Source organism: Ciconia boyciana, chromosome 2 (assembly GCF_034638445.1).
Source record: "Ciconia boyciana chromosome 2, ASM3463844v1, whole genome shotgun sequence".
NCBI lineage: Eukaryota > Metazoa > Chordata > Aves > Ciconiiformes > Ciconiidae > Ciconia > Ciconia boyciana.
The window spans coordinates 37,894,516-37,909,563 of record NC_132935.1 but is presented as its reverse complement, the minus strand read 5'-3'; the positions used below and the strand labels follow the sequence as shown (position 1 = coordinate 37,909,563).

Below are 15,048 nucleotides of genomic sequence, written 5' to 3'. Positions count from 1 at the left end.
GAACTGGGTGACAGCCTCAAAATGGCCCAGAAGGTCTGAAGTGATGTGCTGAAGTTTGTACTGTGGACATTCCAATAAAACTAGAATTTCTCTTTCTAGAACTGCAGATTACTTAAATACTGGAAATCTCTGTACATATATATATATGTACATATACACACACACCCCCACTTCTCCCCAGGAGAGATGTCTGGCAAGATTGAACGATTTAAAGCCTTAGGTCTGTGACCCTGGAGTTCAGGTTTTGTACTTGCACTTCCAAATATTTGTATTTATGTTAGTATCTTTACGCTAGGTGTATTATTGCTGATTTGGTTTTCTGTTGTTTTGTTGTCTCCTTCGTTCATGTGTGAGATCAGCCTCAGAAGTCTTCCTCATGCCTGCTGGTAAATTATTCTTTGGATAAATGACAATTTGGTGGCTGATAGTGTACCTGCTGTGCTGAAACCAATGAGTAGGCAAAGCTGCGTGACCGAGTTGAGTGAAGGATCAAGGATTTGGAAACATGTGTCCACAGCTCACCAAGAGTCCCGAGTGTGCTCTCCTGCTGTGTGGGTGACTGCCAAACAGTTCCTAGTGGGAAATGTGTCTAGTGGTATGCACTGTTAAACGGCTTGCAGTAACTTCTTCAGGAAGTCATTGTTTGGAAGAGCTCTGCTCCTGCTGGTGTTCTGCCTTGGGTGCCATGGTTTGGCATACAGTTAGTAGCTTTTAAAATAGAAATGTAAAAAAAAAAAAAAAAAAAGCTTGTAGGAAAACTGATTTTAAACAAATTTTTTTAACGTTAACTGTTGACATGTACATGTCATATTGTCATTTTTTTCTTCACTCCAATACTGCTATCTACAGGGGAAGTTGTCCGAGTAAAATATCAGGCCTTTTAATGTGACTACTCACCACCAATTTTTGTTATACAGCTAGCAAAGTTTTGACAGGCTTTTAAAAGGATGAAATATGAACTGGAGAAAATGTAGATTGTTCATTTTGAATGTCAGTATTTCACGTATATGAAGAGCCATTTTGTTACATGTAAATGATATAAACTTGACTGACTTACTGGGAAAATTCATGGTCTACATGCATTTCTAACTTCGAAAACACATCACAGCCTGTGATATCAGATTTATGTTAATGTAATTTTACAGCAAATAAATATCTTTTAAAAAGAGAAGGAATTAATGCTTTTATGTTTTAGGTAGAGTTTGGATTGCATATTATGAATACATTAATGAGTATATGAATTACCATTTACCTCAGCTGTCCAGTCATTACAATGATAATGAGTATATTCTCTTTAATATATCCAAAATACTGGAAAATCTTTTTCACTCTTTTTTGCATTGATACCCATAAGAATAATAAAAAATACTGAATATATTCAGTATTTTCAGCTATGCACATTTTGTCCCCATGTGTATGTACTTTTTCTGCATGAGAGCAGAAATCCTATTCCTATAAGGAATTTAAATTATTGTATTTAAGCCTTGTTTTCAAGTTATCTAATTCAATCGCTTTGAAATGTTTCACTGACCATTTACTGAGTTATCCTGATACTTTCAGTATTAGTAAAATTCAATACTGTGAAATTCAGCGGTGCTGAAACTCTTGGTGTTACAAGATAGTCTTTACTTAGGCTATGAATTTATTTGGGGTGTGGCTGGGCCCTAAGCTTTTTGGAAGCTGACCTTTCTCTTCCAATCGCTTGTGCTCTCAGTGGTGCTTTGGCAGCTGACCTAAACTAGAAGTTCATGGGAGCAATCGAAGGCAGTGACTCTCTAGTACAAGCATACCAGATTCATGCTGCCACTAGGTACTCTGTGGTTATCTACAAAAACATAATCTTATTATTCACTTGTATATGCTTTATGTGTGCAATAGAACAGTAGTAGCAAGCCATGTGAAATGGGGGAGAGAGGAGCACAGCACCAGGCTATCAAACTTGTGGCTCTGAAGAGTTTGCTGTAAAAATGGATTTGACAGTGCTTTCTTTGAGGCCACGCCCAGTGCTCACCTTGTAGCTACCAGTGCAGTGAAGCAAGCAGGGGGATTAGGGGATATTGCTTCTACACTATAGCCAGAACTGTTATTTGCTGGTTGTAACATGGTTTCAGGCAATGGGTGGGATGGGTGTGCACCTTGCTCATGAGTTTAGGTAGGACTAGGACTTTTACCAGCTTTACGCTAAATCATCACTTGTTGCCCAACTCCGGACTTAGGTCCTTCTGTCTTCTGCCAGGAAAATTGAGAGTAACTGTGTTGAATTCTGGTATTTTAAGTAGTAAAACATTGGGACTCTTAAGTCCCAGACCAAATTTATCAATGTCATACTTCTGGTATTGTGCTTTCAGATATTATAATGTGACTGTAATTGAAAAAAAAAAAAGAAAGTATAAAATAATGTCTTGCATAGTAATTTTCTTTAAGCACTGACAAATCAATCAGTTTAATTCCCCTAAACTGTGAGAACAGGAACTAGAAAAAAGCATGAGAAGTGATGAATATGCAACATGTATTTCTGATAAGTTTTTCTTCTGGTAATATATCAGTAGTATATCTAATGCGTGATCTAATTTGGAAACATGTATTTACATTTTTTAACTTTAATGGGATAAGTGATTGGGGGGGGAAACACTTGACAGGAGTGGTTAGTTGCTGCACAGATTTTGAAAATGTGTATTGTCCAAGTTTTCCATGGGATGCGATTGAAAGGATTTCCATCAATCTTCAAAACATATTTGCATAGTTAGATTCTAAAAAAGACCTAATGTTTTTTTGGGTAGGCTCCTGGAAGGAAGGAAGGAAATGCTTGCAATTCTTCAGTCACAGAGCAGCGATCTAATTCATCAAGGCATTTTAAGCATGCACCTGGCTTTATAATTATTTACTTCTCATGCATAAAAAATACCTAAGCTTAAGTCCTTTGCTGAGTCAATCCCTTAATATACCAATTGTTTATTCATGTACAGCCTTCATTTTCTGATCACCAATCATAAACACTTAATAAACATTACTATAGTGGTACTGTGCTGGATCTGGCTGGGATGGGGTTGATTTTCTTCATAGCAGCCCATATGGTGCTGTGTTTCAGATTTGTGACTAAAACAGTGTTGATAACACCGCAATCTTTTAGCTATTGCTGAGCAGCACTTGCACGGGGTCAAGGCCTTCTCTGCTCCTCACTTTGCCCACCAGTGAGCAGGCTGGGCATGGGCAAGAGGCTGGGAGGGGACACAGCCAGGACAGCTGACCCCAGCTGAGCAAAGAGATATTCCTTACCATATAATGTCATGCTTAGCAATAAAAGCTGAAGGCTACATTTGCTGAAGTAGCCATTGCTTGGGGACTGGCTGGGCAGTGGGAGGTGGTGAGTGATTGCCTTGGCATCGCTCCCGCCTCCCCCCCCCCAGCCCTTCCCTTTGTTTGTTAAACTGGCTTTATCTTGACCCATGAGTTTTTCTTGTTTTTGCTCTTCCCATTCTCTCCCCCATCCTGCTGGGGGTGGGAGTGAGTGAGCGGCTGGTGGGTGCTTAGCTGTTGGCTGGGGTCAACCCACCAGAGGTAGCCACAAAAATACCTACTGCTTTAGTTCCTAGTATCACCCTCCCTTAGAAAAAAAGTTTGTTCCAGGTAGGTAGAAGCTAAGTCAGTGAAATTTAAAGTGGAAATATGATGCAATTTTTTTTAACAGTTACAGTAATGAATCATTGAACACAGAGGAACAAGTGGCTTCACCTTAGACCTTGAAACTGGAGTAAGATTACTTCAGCTGATCAGAGAAAGATCAGCTCTAGCCTGTTGAGTTAGGTTTTAGGAAAGGCAGTGATGTGCAGTCAGTGCTGTTTTATGGCTGTAATTTAAGGAAATCAGTCCAGGTTGTAATAGTCTTTCCTAGCCTTTATCTATGAGTATTCCTTCTGATGAAATCCTACAGACCTTTCAGAAAACCAGTAGTTTTTATGTTCTCGTGGTTGAACTGTGAAGTGCCTTGCCTTCAGGGTAGAATTTCCACTGGTTCATAGAGCGGGTGGAAACTGAGCAAGATTTCTGAATTATCCTTTAGGGAAACCTTACAGTGTTCTGCCGTAACACGAAATACCTTCATTTGATAAATCCTTGCTGAGTTCAGATAATGATATGGTAGGCATAATTCCACAAGTGTGAGATTGTTATGCAGAGATACAGGACTGCTGAAAGAAGTGTAAGCTATCATAGAAAATCTTTGTGATTTGAAAACTGTGGAAGAAAACTTGATCTCTGTTGACATGCTTGGCATATCTGAGAGCATGTCTTTAACCTTTTGTTCTTTTTCTGAGAAGTAGTTAATGTTTTAGAGTAACCTAGCACCAGTGACCTCCCTTTTGACAGCATTCTTGTCTGAAATGATTGAGTGGGAGAAAGGAAATCTTTCAATAATAAAGCCAAAGAGCAAAGGTGTTTGAAGCTATTTTGTGAACCCAGAAGTGGTATAATACATTTGAGACAATGATATTTGAAATATCAAGAATAAGATAAGAGGGAAAAAACCCTCAAAGGATACATAAGTGAAAAAATACAGCAAGAGGTTTAGGTAGATATTGCACGTTATGATGTGCATGGTGGAGTTTGATAAACTGTCATGAGCTGACTCAGTGAAACTGAAGAATTGTCCACCAGACCTCATCTATCCAAAAGGTTTTTGTTTCTGGATCACTAAGTAAGATCAATGATGCATATTTTATCAACTATTACATACATGAGTTGGATTTATATCAGATAGGGCTAGTTCATCCAACTCAGGGAACTGATTATATGATTTGCAAAGGGTTTGTAGTGGAAAGAATATGTTGTTTCCATTCTGCTCTCCAGACTCTCCCTAAAGATATGGTTAGTAACGTAGCCCCAAAAATTGGTCTTCTGTTATTGAATTGGTACAGATATTTAATAGATGAACATTTAAGGAGGACTGTTAGCTATTCAATGATGTTTGTTTTCAGACTCCCTCTTATTATTCTCACTGTATTATCCAAAAGTGCACCAATTTTGTATATCAGAGAGTTATCAACCTGATTTGAGATGTGAAAAAAGCAGTTTGAGACTTTGAATGGTAGTAGTCTGAGTCTGAAAATGTTACCCGTGCTACTAGTCCCATATTGTAGATTTCCCTACCAGTGCCACCTTTAGGGGAATTTTGTTTGCACCATAATACCAGGGCCACCATATCAGCTTTGTACTTTCTCTTTAATCGTATGTCCAAAGTAATTTCTTTGTGGGGTGTGTGCCGTGCTGTGTCCTGCAGTTTTGTGTTATTAAATTTAGCTGCACAGCTAGCTGAAATGGCAGGAATGAGTAGTGTTGAGGCTTTGAATGAAGAAAGAGTTGGTTGAAAAATTTTTAGTCAGCTCCAGGTAAAAGTATGCGTATTTTTACAACAAGCTGAATAGGACTACTAATCCTATAGAGGTTTGCTCTCAACTGTTTTTTTTCTACCTTGGTTAGTTTGAAACAACTAGTATGGTGCAGGCATGTGAATTGTGTTTAGGCGGAGATTTGCTTCGTGTTGAATAATTTATTTCATAGGAAGACGTAGTGTTAATTTCATGAATGCTTAAAATATATCGAAGTTCATTTTGATTATAGTCTGTATGTGATTTTCTTCTTTTAATTCTGAATTGCTCAAGAAGATTTAAAGCCTAGCTATTTTCTGAAAGAAGGATGTTGGTATTTTTCCTTAATTTCCATAGAAAATAACGTTTTGTGGTAGAAGCAGTGATGTTTACCTTTCTGCTCTCACTTAAGAATTGCAAACTTTTATTTTAGCCAGTAAGAATAATGTTGAAATATACTTTTTAAATTTTTTTTAAATTTCCTTGCTTTATTACAGCAGAAATCAGAAAAGGATTCTAAAGAAAAAAATGTGTCAGTCACTAAAAAGTTTATTAAACTTACCTTCCTTCCACAGGTTTTCACTCAATTTTATACCTTCTTTGTTTGCTTACAGCCTGTATGAAATGATTAGCAAATGTAAATGTAGATGTCTGCCTGTCTTCTAAGTGTCTAAGCTCCATTGTAGTCAATGGATATATAGCCAGTACAGTCAGTGGAGCCTGGAGAGCCATTCTTCTTATCCTGAGTGGACATACACTGGCTAGTCAACTAGGAGCTCTCTAGGCTCTTTGCCTTCTTCGTTGGTAAGATCACCATTGACATTGGTGTGAAGACTGCTGTATTTAATTGTCTTAATTTGGAACTGAGTGCCATCAAAACCTTGTAGTTTAAGCTAAGCCACCTAGTCTCTTTGTTTGGTCAGGAGAGAGAGACAGACATCTTCTGAGGGCAAGTTACTCTACCTACTTTAAACATCTAATTTAAACCATGAAGTGAGAGCATAATACAGCCAAAATCTGTGCATGCTCTGCCATAGTTTGTAGAAGTCTATATAGTTAAAAACAAAACCTGTGATTGTTGTGTAGTTACTGTTATCAATTACAGGGCAAGATAGAATGTCTCTTAATTAACTTAATAACCTGATAGGTACGTTTAGACATAGCTAATTAGAGCTTTCTTGTAATTGGGCCTATGATTAATAGACTTTGAAGACTGTTTCATTTGTATTAAATGCATGGACAGTCACAAGGAAATTAAAATTTGAGCCTGCATTGAATAACTAATAGAGGACCTCAGGATAGCACAACAGTGAAAGATTATTCTCTTTATAAAAAGAATTAATATATTAAGTCACTAGTTTAGACCTGTTTTTTCCAAGATCTTTTGCAGTGAATCTCTCTATTGGAAATATCCACAGATCAACTTTTGCAAGTTTCTTTTAAAACAGTCTATCTGACATAGTTTAATAAAACTAGTGAATGTAAAAGCATATGAAGATGCCATTACAGAAGAAAGTAGAAATAACTGGTTTCATTTCTGGTTTACACAGTGCAAGGTAAAATCCTTGGAGAAGTTAACTGCCAGTTTTTCTGGAGTTTGTCACCTTTCTGCCTGTTCTTTCTCGCTCTGGTCAGGGCAGAACCCAATTTGGGGCAATACAGTGGGGAAGCAGCAGAAACTAAAGTATTGACCCTAGTGCTCTGGTCTGTAGTAATCATGGAAGTTCTCTTTCACCCCTTTTCTGTGCTGCAGTGTCGCTCATGGATGCACAGAGAATTAACAGCTACTGACATCTAACAGGCTTCTTCGCTTGTTACACACTTGGAAGGGAGAGACTGGGGGGAGTCCCACTGATAGAAAAGACAAAAGCACACAGAGTGAAAGGAAGACATAGCAGTGGAAAGAAGATAGGAGGAGAGAGAGGTAGTGGGAAGTTCGTCTGGCAGCATGGAGACCCAATGCTCCATGAATTTTTATTTGTTGTTATAAGGCATACTGTGCACAGAAGAACATGTCATAAAGGTAGGAAATTTTTTTTATTTTTCTTATTTGAACTAGGTGAAATTGGGAACAAGTAGAAAATGTAGAAATTTGAGCTAGAAAGGCAAAACGTATAGTTAATAATTTTAAGACACATATAAATGTGTCTTGCATTTCTGTTTTCATGCATAGTTGAAACTTTTCTGTTGAATTTTTCATCAAGAAGTGAATCTCAGTTTCAATGTTCTTGTGCCATTTATATTCTGCTGTTAATGCAGAGGCGGCTTCATTGAGACTAGCTGGTCTTTTTAGTTTTCTTTTTCTTGTGAAACCTTGCCTACTTACCACATTGTGAGTCAGATCAGACTGCTGCTAACCAAAAAGGAATTTTATTTTTGTAACTTGTCGTACACTTTAGTTTTTCTTATTTAATACCTCCACTTTTGTAATCTTTTTTGGAACCACTTCAAACTTGTAAGAGTATATTTAGAGTACCATGTAGTATGTTATTCCCTCTGTCTCTTAAGATGTCATCTGAGCAACAGATGAAAGCATCAAATAAACTTCGGATAGTTTCATGAGAAGTTTAAGATAGTTTGTCTTTTACTAGGGAATGGTGCTAAGATAAGAATATGCCCAATAGGCATTCCTAATCTGTGATGTCTCTTCACCTTCAGTGAAGTACATGTTTTTACTTCAAAAGTGACCTGAGTGCTCACAAAGTACAGTTACTGCCTATGTGAAGTTGTTTGCTTTTTTTGTTAAGTGTTGTGTTGTGTTTTGTTTTGTTTCTCTTCCCCCTCCCACCCCTCCACCCCATGGCATAGCCAAGCAACCAAACACAGGCAGGTAAGATATTTCCTTGTAATTGCCAATTTGCTGGGGATGACAAGAGTCTCAAAGAAAGCATGAGCTTGAAGAGCACGGGCTGGGGGCTGAGTGGATGGAGTTAGGTCCCTTGATGGACTGGGTGGCAGAATTTGCTAGGAGAGCAAAGGATTATGGAGTTGTGATCCTACTTCTGGGATCTCTGACAGCATGTGTGGCAGAAGGATATGGAAGGGGATAACACCTCCTGCATGTGAATGTGGATTTACACAGAGCATATGTCTGAAGCTATTATCATGGCTGTTATCACTGGTTGGGGTGGAGGTGTTCTTTGCAAATTCTGCAGAGTTCAGGAACCCTCCTGTAGTAAGTTGGAGACCACTTTCACACCTTGCTTGGAGCACCTTGAGAAGCAAATCCCTAAGAGCTTCTTCACTCCCCTTTTGCAACGGAATACTCAATAGTAAAGAGCTATGTCTTCCTTAAATGGTAGGGTTACTAATCTGAGTCACCTTTGTGTTGACTTAAAGTTGTATTTGCTTTTAATGACATCTCTGAAAGTGCTTGAGGCAAATCAGTTTGAGGCTTATTACACAAATAAGTAGTATTTTTTGGAACTGCATACTGTTTTCAGTTTGAGGATTCCAGCAATGTTATTTCTTTTTTGCTTTAGGTGTCCAGGGTTGGTACAACTCATTTGTTATTCCAGATAGATAAAAGTAGCTTATATCTATAGTTCTTTAAACTTTTCTAATTGCTCTCACAGAACAGAACTGATTATGCTCTGGGACAGCACAGATCTCTATATCACTCAAGCCTTATCGATATGTTAACAGTAGATAAAAAAGTGGTCCTTTTGAATAGGAGCTAATTTCACATCACCTGGGAATAGCACTTTTTTTTTTTTTTTGTGCAATTATGTTCTTTAGTTTTATTGCTATGTCTTAGAATAAGATAAAGAATCCTATAATCAGTTTTATTTTATTAGGTCTGTTTCTATTAATTAAAGACCATTTCTTCCTGTGACAAGCAAGTCAGTGATGGCAACAATCAAGTAGCATTTGTCTTACTTTGACACGTAGGCATTTTAAAATTTTTAATCTCTGTATTATCTTTTTAATGCTACATTAATTTTGTAATGTATTATTAATAGATTGTCACCCATGCGTGTCTTTAAAAAATTAATAGTATCAATGCATGCATCTCAGTTCTCATCATCTTGTTTTTATTAATTTAAGACAGAAAAATAATTTTCGAACCATGATTCAGAGAAATTATTTAAAATACAAGTCAGCTATTACAGATTGACACTTTTTCCTTTGGTAACAGAATCCTCTGCAGTGGAATTCCTACTGCTATTTGTGGTCCATTACAAGCAGAAGATTATATCTTTCCACTTGTCACTAATTCTGCATTTGGCAGGAAAAAAAAGAAAGGTTTGCTGTTAGAATGTTGCCAAGCAACCAAAATATGAATTACTCCAATTTCTGGATTTTTTTTGTATGATGTATATCAGAGGGTTTCTCCTACCTTGGTGAGAGACAGTCTAGATAAAGTTACACTCCATAGCTTTACCATTTCTAAGATTAGCTTAGTAGCTTAATTTCTCCCTGTGGAGTTCCATTTCAAAACCAAAGACCCTTTCTTTTTGGTTCCCTGTAGATAATTATCAAAAATCATGTCACAGATGATCATGTCTTCACAATACATGAGATTGGGCATGTTTTTTCCTTTTTGTTTTCTGAAGTTAAATTTCTCTATCTGAAATGGAAAGCTTGTTTCTGTCTCATTTTCACTTGTACCTCACTCTTGATACCACTACTTGAATAAAAAGAATGGAAAGTCTTGGAGTGGACAAAGATAACTTGCTGCGTCTTAAAAATCCTACATGCTGTTACTCACATTTACTGTTATTTGGTATACTCCCTCTTAAGTATCTTCTTCCAATACAACTAACTGATGGTAATACCAAGTAACTACTGGTATTTCAAAAATTATTCATTAAATGAACGTGTGTGGAAAAGATGAAGCAGAGATAGACTTAAGTGTGTGGAAGTCATGGAAAGATTTATGCCTGGGGATAGATGAAGAGGGAATAAATGCTCTTAATAACTTAGCCAGTTTTTTTGTCCTGATTTTGTTGTACATTCCTGTAATTTTTTACTTCCGTGGAGCTTTTTCATTTTGCAGTGGCAGCCACAGATTTCCTGTGGAACTATGTGGATTTCAGGGTCACCTCCCACATTAGTCATTGATTTCCTCTCAGGGCACATGCCCAGCACAGAGCCACAGCTTCTTTCTGGATTCCTAATCTGTGTTTTATGTGTAGAGAGCCAGGAAGAACCTCAGCAGCAGTATGGAGAGTGCTTCTCTTTCTGCAGCCCTGCAGGGCCAGGGTGTGTAGCAGCAGTTGGATAGTACCAATGCACAGCATAGGAGATGGTTTCCTGTTAAGGTTGGGTTTGTATCCATGTCTGCAACAGTGTAATAAAATATTTGCTCATGTCTGTACAACAATATTTTGGAGGACTTGCTTTAAAAACTGTCTGTCTGTTTGATCAGATCTTGGAGTTCCCAGATATGAATGCATATTCTAACCAGATCATTGTTCCATGTTTGGGTGAGATCAAAAATGCACCAACCTTCCTGATACACCAATTTCCAATGAGAAGAAACTTGGATGTATGGGTCAGAGAAGAGCTACTCACTGCTCTGAAAGGTGCTTGTTCTGAATAGTTAAATGAACAGTATTCAGATTGTTTTGGGTAAATTTGAGCAGGTAGCAGGAGTTGGGTTGTTTAATGTAAATTCCAGTGGATAAGTGACTGTATAGGCTAAGAGCACTTCTGACGCGAACATTTCATAGAGTTGAAGGTAGCAGTAGTTTGAGGAGATGGGTGTTTCCAGCTGTTTTCTTCCAAGTTGAAAACAGGCTTTTCCTTTACAAATGCTATTTACTTTTGGTAAATACAAGATTAGTTTAGGTGCAATATCCCACTAATATTTTGTTTTGTTTTAATTTTCTAAAGGAGTTGATGACCAAGCTGATAACAGAGACACCTGACCAGCCAATCCCATTTCTAATTGATCATCTTCAGTCCAAACAGGGGAACCGCAGTCAGCTTCAGAGAACGTTGTCTGGCTCTGCTGCCCTTTGGGCAGAGAGTGAAACATCAGGTATGTTCTGTATGCTGGAAAGGGCTAGTCTCCAGTATAATTCCACACTTTTGTCCATGATTTCCTGGATGCATTTGTACCTACTGAACAGGTACTACTCTGTGGTTTTGAGCATGCACAATAAATCCTGTTTGTCCAGTAGATACTGAATTTAATATATATTGTTGGCTATCAGCTCAGCCTATGTACATATCATGTGATTATGGGTCAGAGTTACAGGGTGGAAATAATCCCAGTCTCAATGAGAAAGAAGGTGCATATAAAGGTCCCTTGGTTCCCCTGCTGTCCTCTGCTTTCCCTTTCTCTTTGCTTTGTTTTCCTTTTCCCTCCTGTGGTGTATTTGTGCCTGAGATTAGCCTCTATTGAGGTATTTTCTTTAATAATACACATTTTTAACAACCTATCATTCCAATGCTTAATGAGAAGATGCTATTACTACTTTATGAACTCCAGTGTTAATAATTTATGATTGTAGATCTTCAGAAGCATAAAAAAAATTTCCAAAATAATGTCTGCTCTGATTCTAAAGTAGAAATTTTAGCTTTGATATTCTGGTACAAGCTACTATTAGAATTGTATTTAAAAATTGACTGATGATCTGTTTCAGACTATAATAGATCTCAAATAGTTGCTGATAGTCAAAATGTTAGTTGCCTGACAAATCAACTTTTCATTTATATCAAATGTAAAGTTTTAAGCATATGCAGTCAAACATGTAAGAGAATAAATGGAGGTTAAGGACTTTTTCATAACAAAAAAAAAGACATGATTTTATTGAAAAACGTATTAATGAATTTCTAAATTTTGATGTTTAGGAAATGGAAGAAATATATGAAATTTAGCATAAATCAGAAATAGGAGAACAAAAAGAGCTGACTTTGGTTTGGACTGACAGATCTTGTTTTTTCTGGATTAATTGTTTATTAAGTCTTTGAAAAATGACCCTACAAATGTTATAATTGCCTGATTCGATTCTTTTAACAGAAAATAAAGGAACAAGGAGAGATTTTAGAAGTTATGATAAACCTTGGCAGGTAAATGCAAAAAAGCCTAAAAAGTCAAAGAGTGACCTTGCCGTGTCCAACATTTCTCCACCGTCACCGGAGTCCAAGTCATGTAAGAAAGCTTCACTACATTATTAATTCGTGCATACTTCCAAACCCATACTATGTTTTTCTGTTGAATTAGGATTAAAATGGAAAGCAAACTATGAGTAGTTAAAATGGCTAGATATATATGTTAGAAGAGTTTGATTCTTGCTTTACTTTCACTTGAATTATGAATATTTAATAATACTCTAGGTTGTCATCTATAGATAGAATAGAATTCTAGATAGATTAAAAAACCAGAAGAATATCTGGGTGTCATGCGCAATTTTATGTTCAGATACCGATTATGATTTGAAGTTTTAGTTTGCATTGCTATTTTGCATGTGTAAAATCTGTTCTATTGATATTGGTCCTAATAACAGATTTTTTTTCACCAGGTCAGGCAATGCAAAACTATGAGTTATGAACAGATACTGTTCAAGATAAGGGGGCAGTGTCAGCAGAACAGGTGTACTGCTCTGAGAGTTGCTGAAGGAATCTAAATGTACACTGAAAGAAAAGGCAGAATAGAAATAGAGTGACTGAAGAGAATATTGTCAATGACCTGTAAAATAGAAGTAGTAAAAATAGATGCAGCAAGCCTTAATGAAATATAGTGCTTCCTGTGTACTGGCTATTGAAGAAATTTAATTTTTGAGCTTGATTTTTAATGTTTTTTTACACAAATGAATATATCTACAATATACATACATACACATACACAAGTGTGTATACAAGATTTGTTCTCCAAAATAAATTGCAAAATTATATTTTCTTCTGTTGACTATTGTAGCTTTTTGAAATTTTTGTATTAGCCAAATCTTTTTAATAACTCGCAGAGTGATTAGGTGGACCAGATGAGAACAGAGATATATAATATGCTGCAATAGAAGGTTTGTTGTCTTTCCTCTAAAAGCAAGATGGAGAAGTCTAGACTTCAGTGGAGTCAAAGAAAAATCTCCCAGTGGCCTCAGTAGGTCAAAATTTAGCACAGCAATGGGTAAAGGAAATCATGATAGATTTATGCAATAGAAACACAGTGCTTTTGGGTAATTAACAGTCTTGAATGGTTATGAAACCTTTTTGATTGAGAGTAAATAACTGTAACAAGTAAAAAATAGCTGTACAGGTAGCTGTGTCCCATAGCACAGCTTTTCTCAGGACTGTATTGTCCTAGCAAGATTTATGGATTATTTTTTCTGGAAATGGAGCATGTGTGTCTGTTTCTTCTTCATGAAGCACATTCCCTGCTTCAAAAAGACTCATATTTGATCATCAGTTCCACTGTACCTCTCTATGGGCATATGAATTTTTAAGTCAGTCCAAAAGTAGCACATGGATTTTAATTCATTTTCAAGAGTAAATAAGGATATTCAGACAAGTGGTCATAGTCACTCATAATCTGAGTCTAATCTAACAGGTTTTGCTGGATAACAGCAATTTATGGAGATACTCTGTTAGAAACAGTGCCAAGGGTGTTGTGAGCTGTTCCTGTCATCATACTGTATTCTTTTCCTCCCTCCCAGTGCTTGCACTTCAGACTCTGTGATATGCATCAAGTAACTTCCAGGCCATCTCCTAAAGATCTCAAGTTCTCAGACTTTATCCCAGGTAGGGGTGTGACATCATGTCACTCCCTTCATTTGTGTGCCTACTACAAGTTTCGTGCTTGTTGGTCCTTAGGTTGTCCCAGGAGAGGGACAAAGAGGAGGCTGGGCACTCTAAACTACCAGGTCACATGTCAAGCAAGGAAATAATTTATACGTCCATAATAAGACTGGACTCAAGGATCTGTCCTTGAGGACTGAAGGGCATCTAATAACACTCTTCAATTGGTAAGGCTTGCTCTCAAGCTACATAAGTCCCTAGGTTTAGCAGCAGAGTTTGTAGGAGTGCAGCTTTACCCACAACAGAGGAAGTTAGAATTAGGGTGTGCTTAAGGCAATTGGACATACATAAATGCATGCCACTATATGAGATTCATTCTGAGCATGCTGAGAGAGGAGACTAATGTCATTGCAAGGACATTCTATTATCACTGAAAGGTCATGATGATTGTGGGAGGTTCCTGATGACTAGAAAAAGGCAAACATCACATCAATTTTGAGGAAGGGCAAGAAGGAGACTTTGGGGAATACAAGCTGATCAGCCTAACCTCACTCTCTGGGAAGGTTATTGAGCACATTTTCCTGGAAGGTGTCCCAGCCACAAGAAGGAGGAAAATGTGATTGGGAACAGCAAGCATGGATTTATGAGATCATACACGCCTGGTTAGATCAACCTGATTGCCTCCCTAGATGAAATAACTGGCCTTTTAATAAAAGAGCGAGCAGTGGATGTTTAATACCTTGACTTCAGCAAAACCTTTGTCAGTCTCCCATAGTATCTTTATAACTCAATTGGTGGGATATGGACTGGATAAGTGGACAACAAGATGTATGGAAAGTTGGCTCAACTGTTGGGTTCAAGGGGTTGTGACTGGCAATGCAAAGTCCAGTTGGAAAGTCTATCACTAGTGGCATGCTTAAGGGACTGGTACTGAGACCAATACCATTTAAAAGTCTTTCTTAATATCCTGGATGATGAGGTAGAATGTTCTCTTAGCAGGTTT

At 37.4% G+C, this 15,048-nt stretch overlaps 1 protein-coding gene across 1 annotated transcript in view; it reads left to right on the top strand.

Annotated features, from left to right (window-relative positions):
• The window catches only part of C2H8orf34 (chromosome 2 C8orf34 homolog), a 172,904-nt gene that overhangs the window by 21,804 nt on the left and 136,052 nt on the right, over positions 1-15,048 (top strand). Inside the window, exons 2-3 of the mRNA XM_072851245.1 lie at positions 11,202-11,349; positions 12,334-12,465. Coding sequence (XP_072707346.1) covers positions 11,202-11,349; positions 12,334-12,465 — 280 coding nt within the window. The remainder of the gene's footprint in view (positions 1-11,201; positions 11,350-12,333; positions 12,466-15,048) is intronic.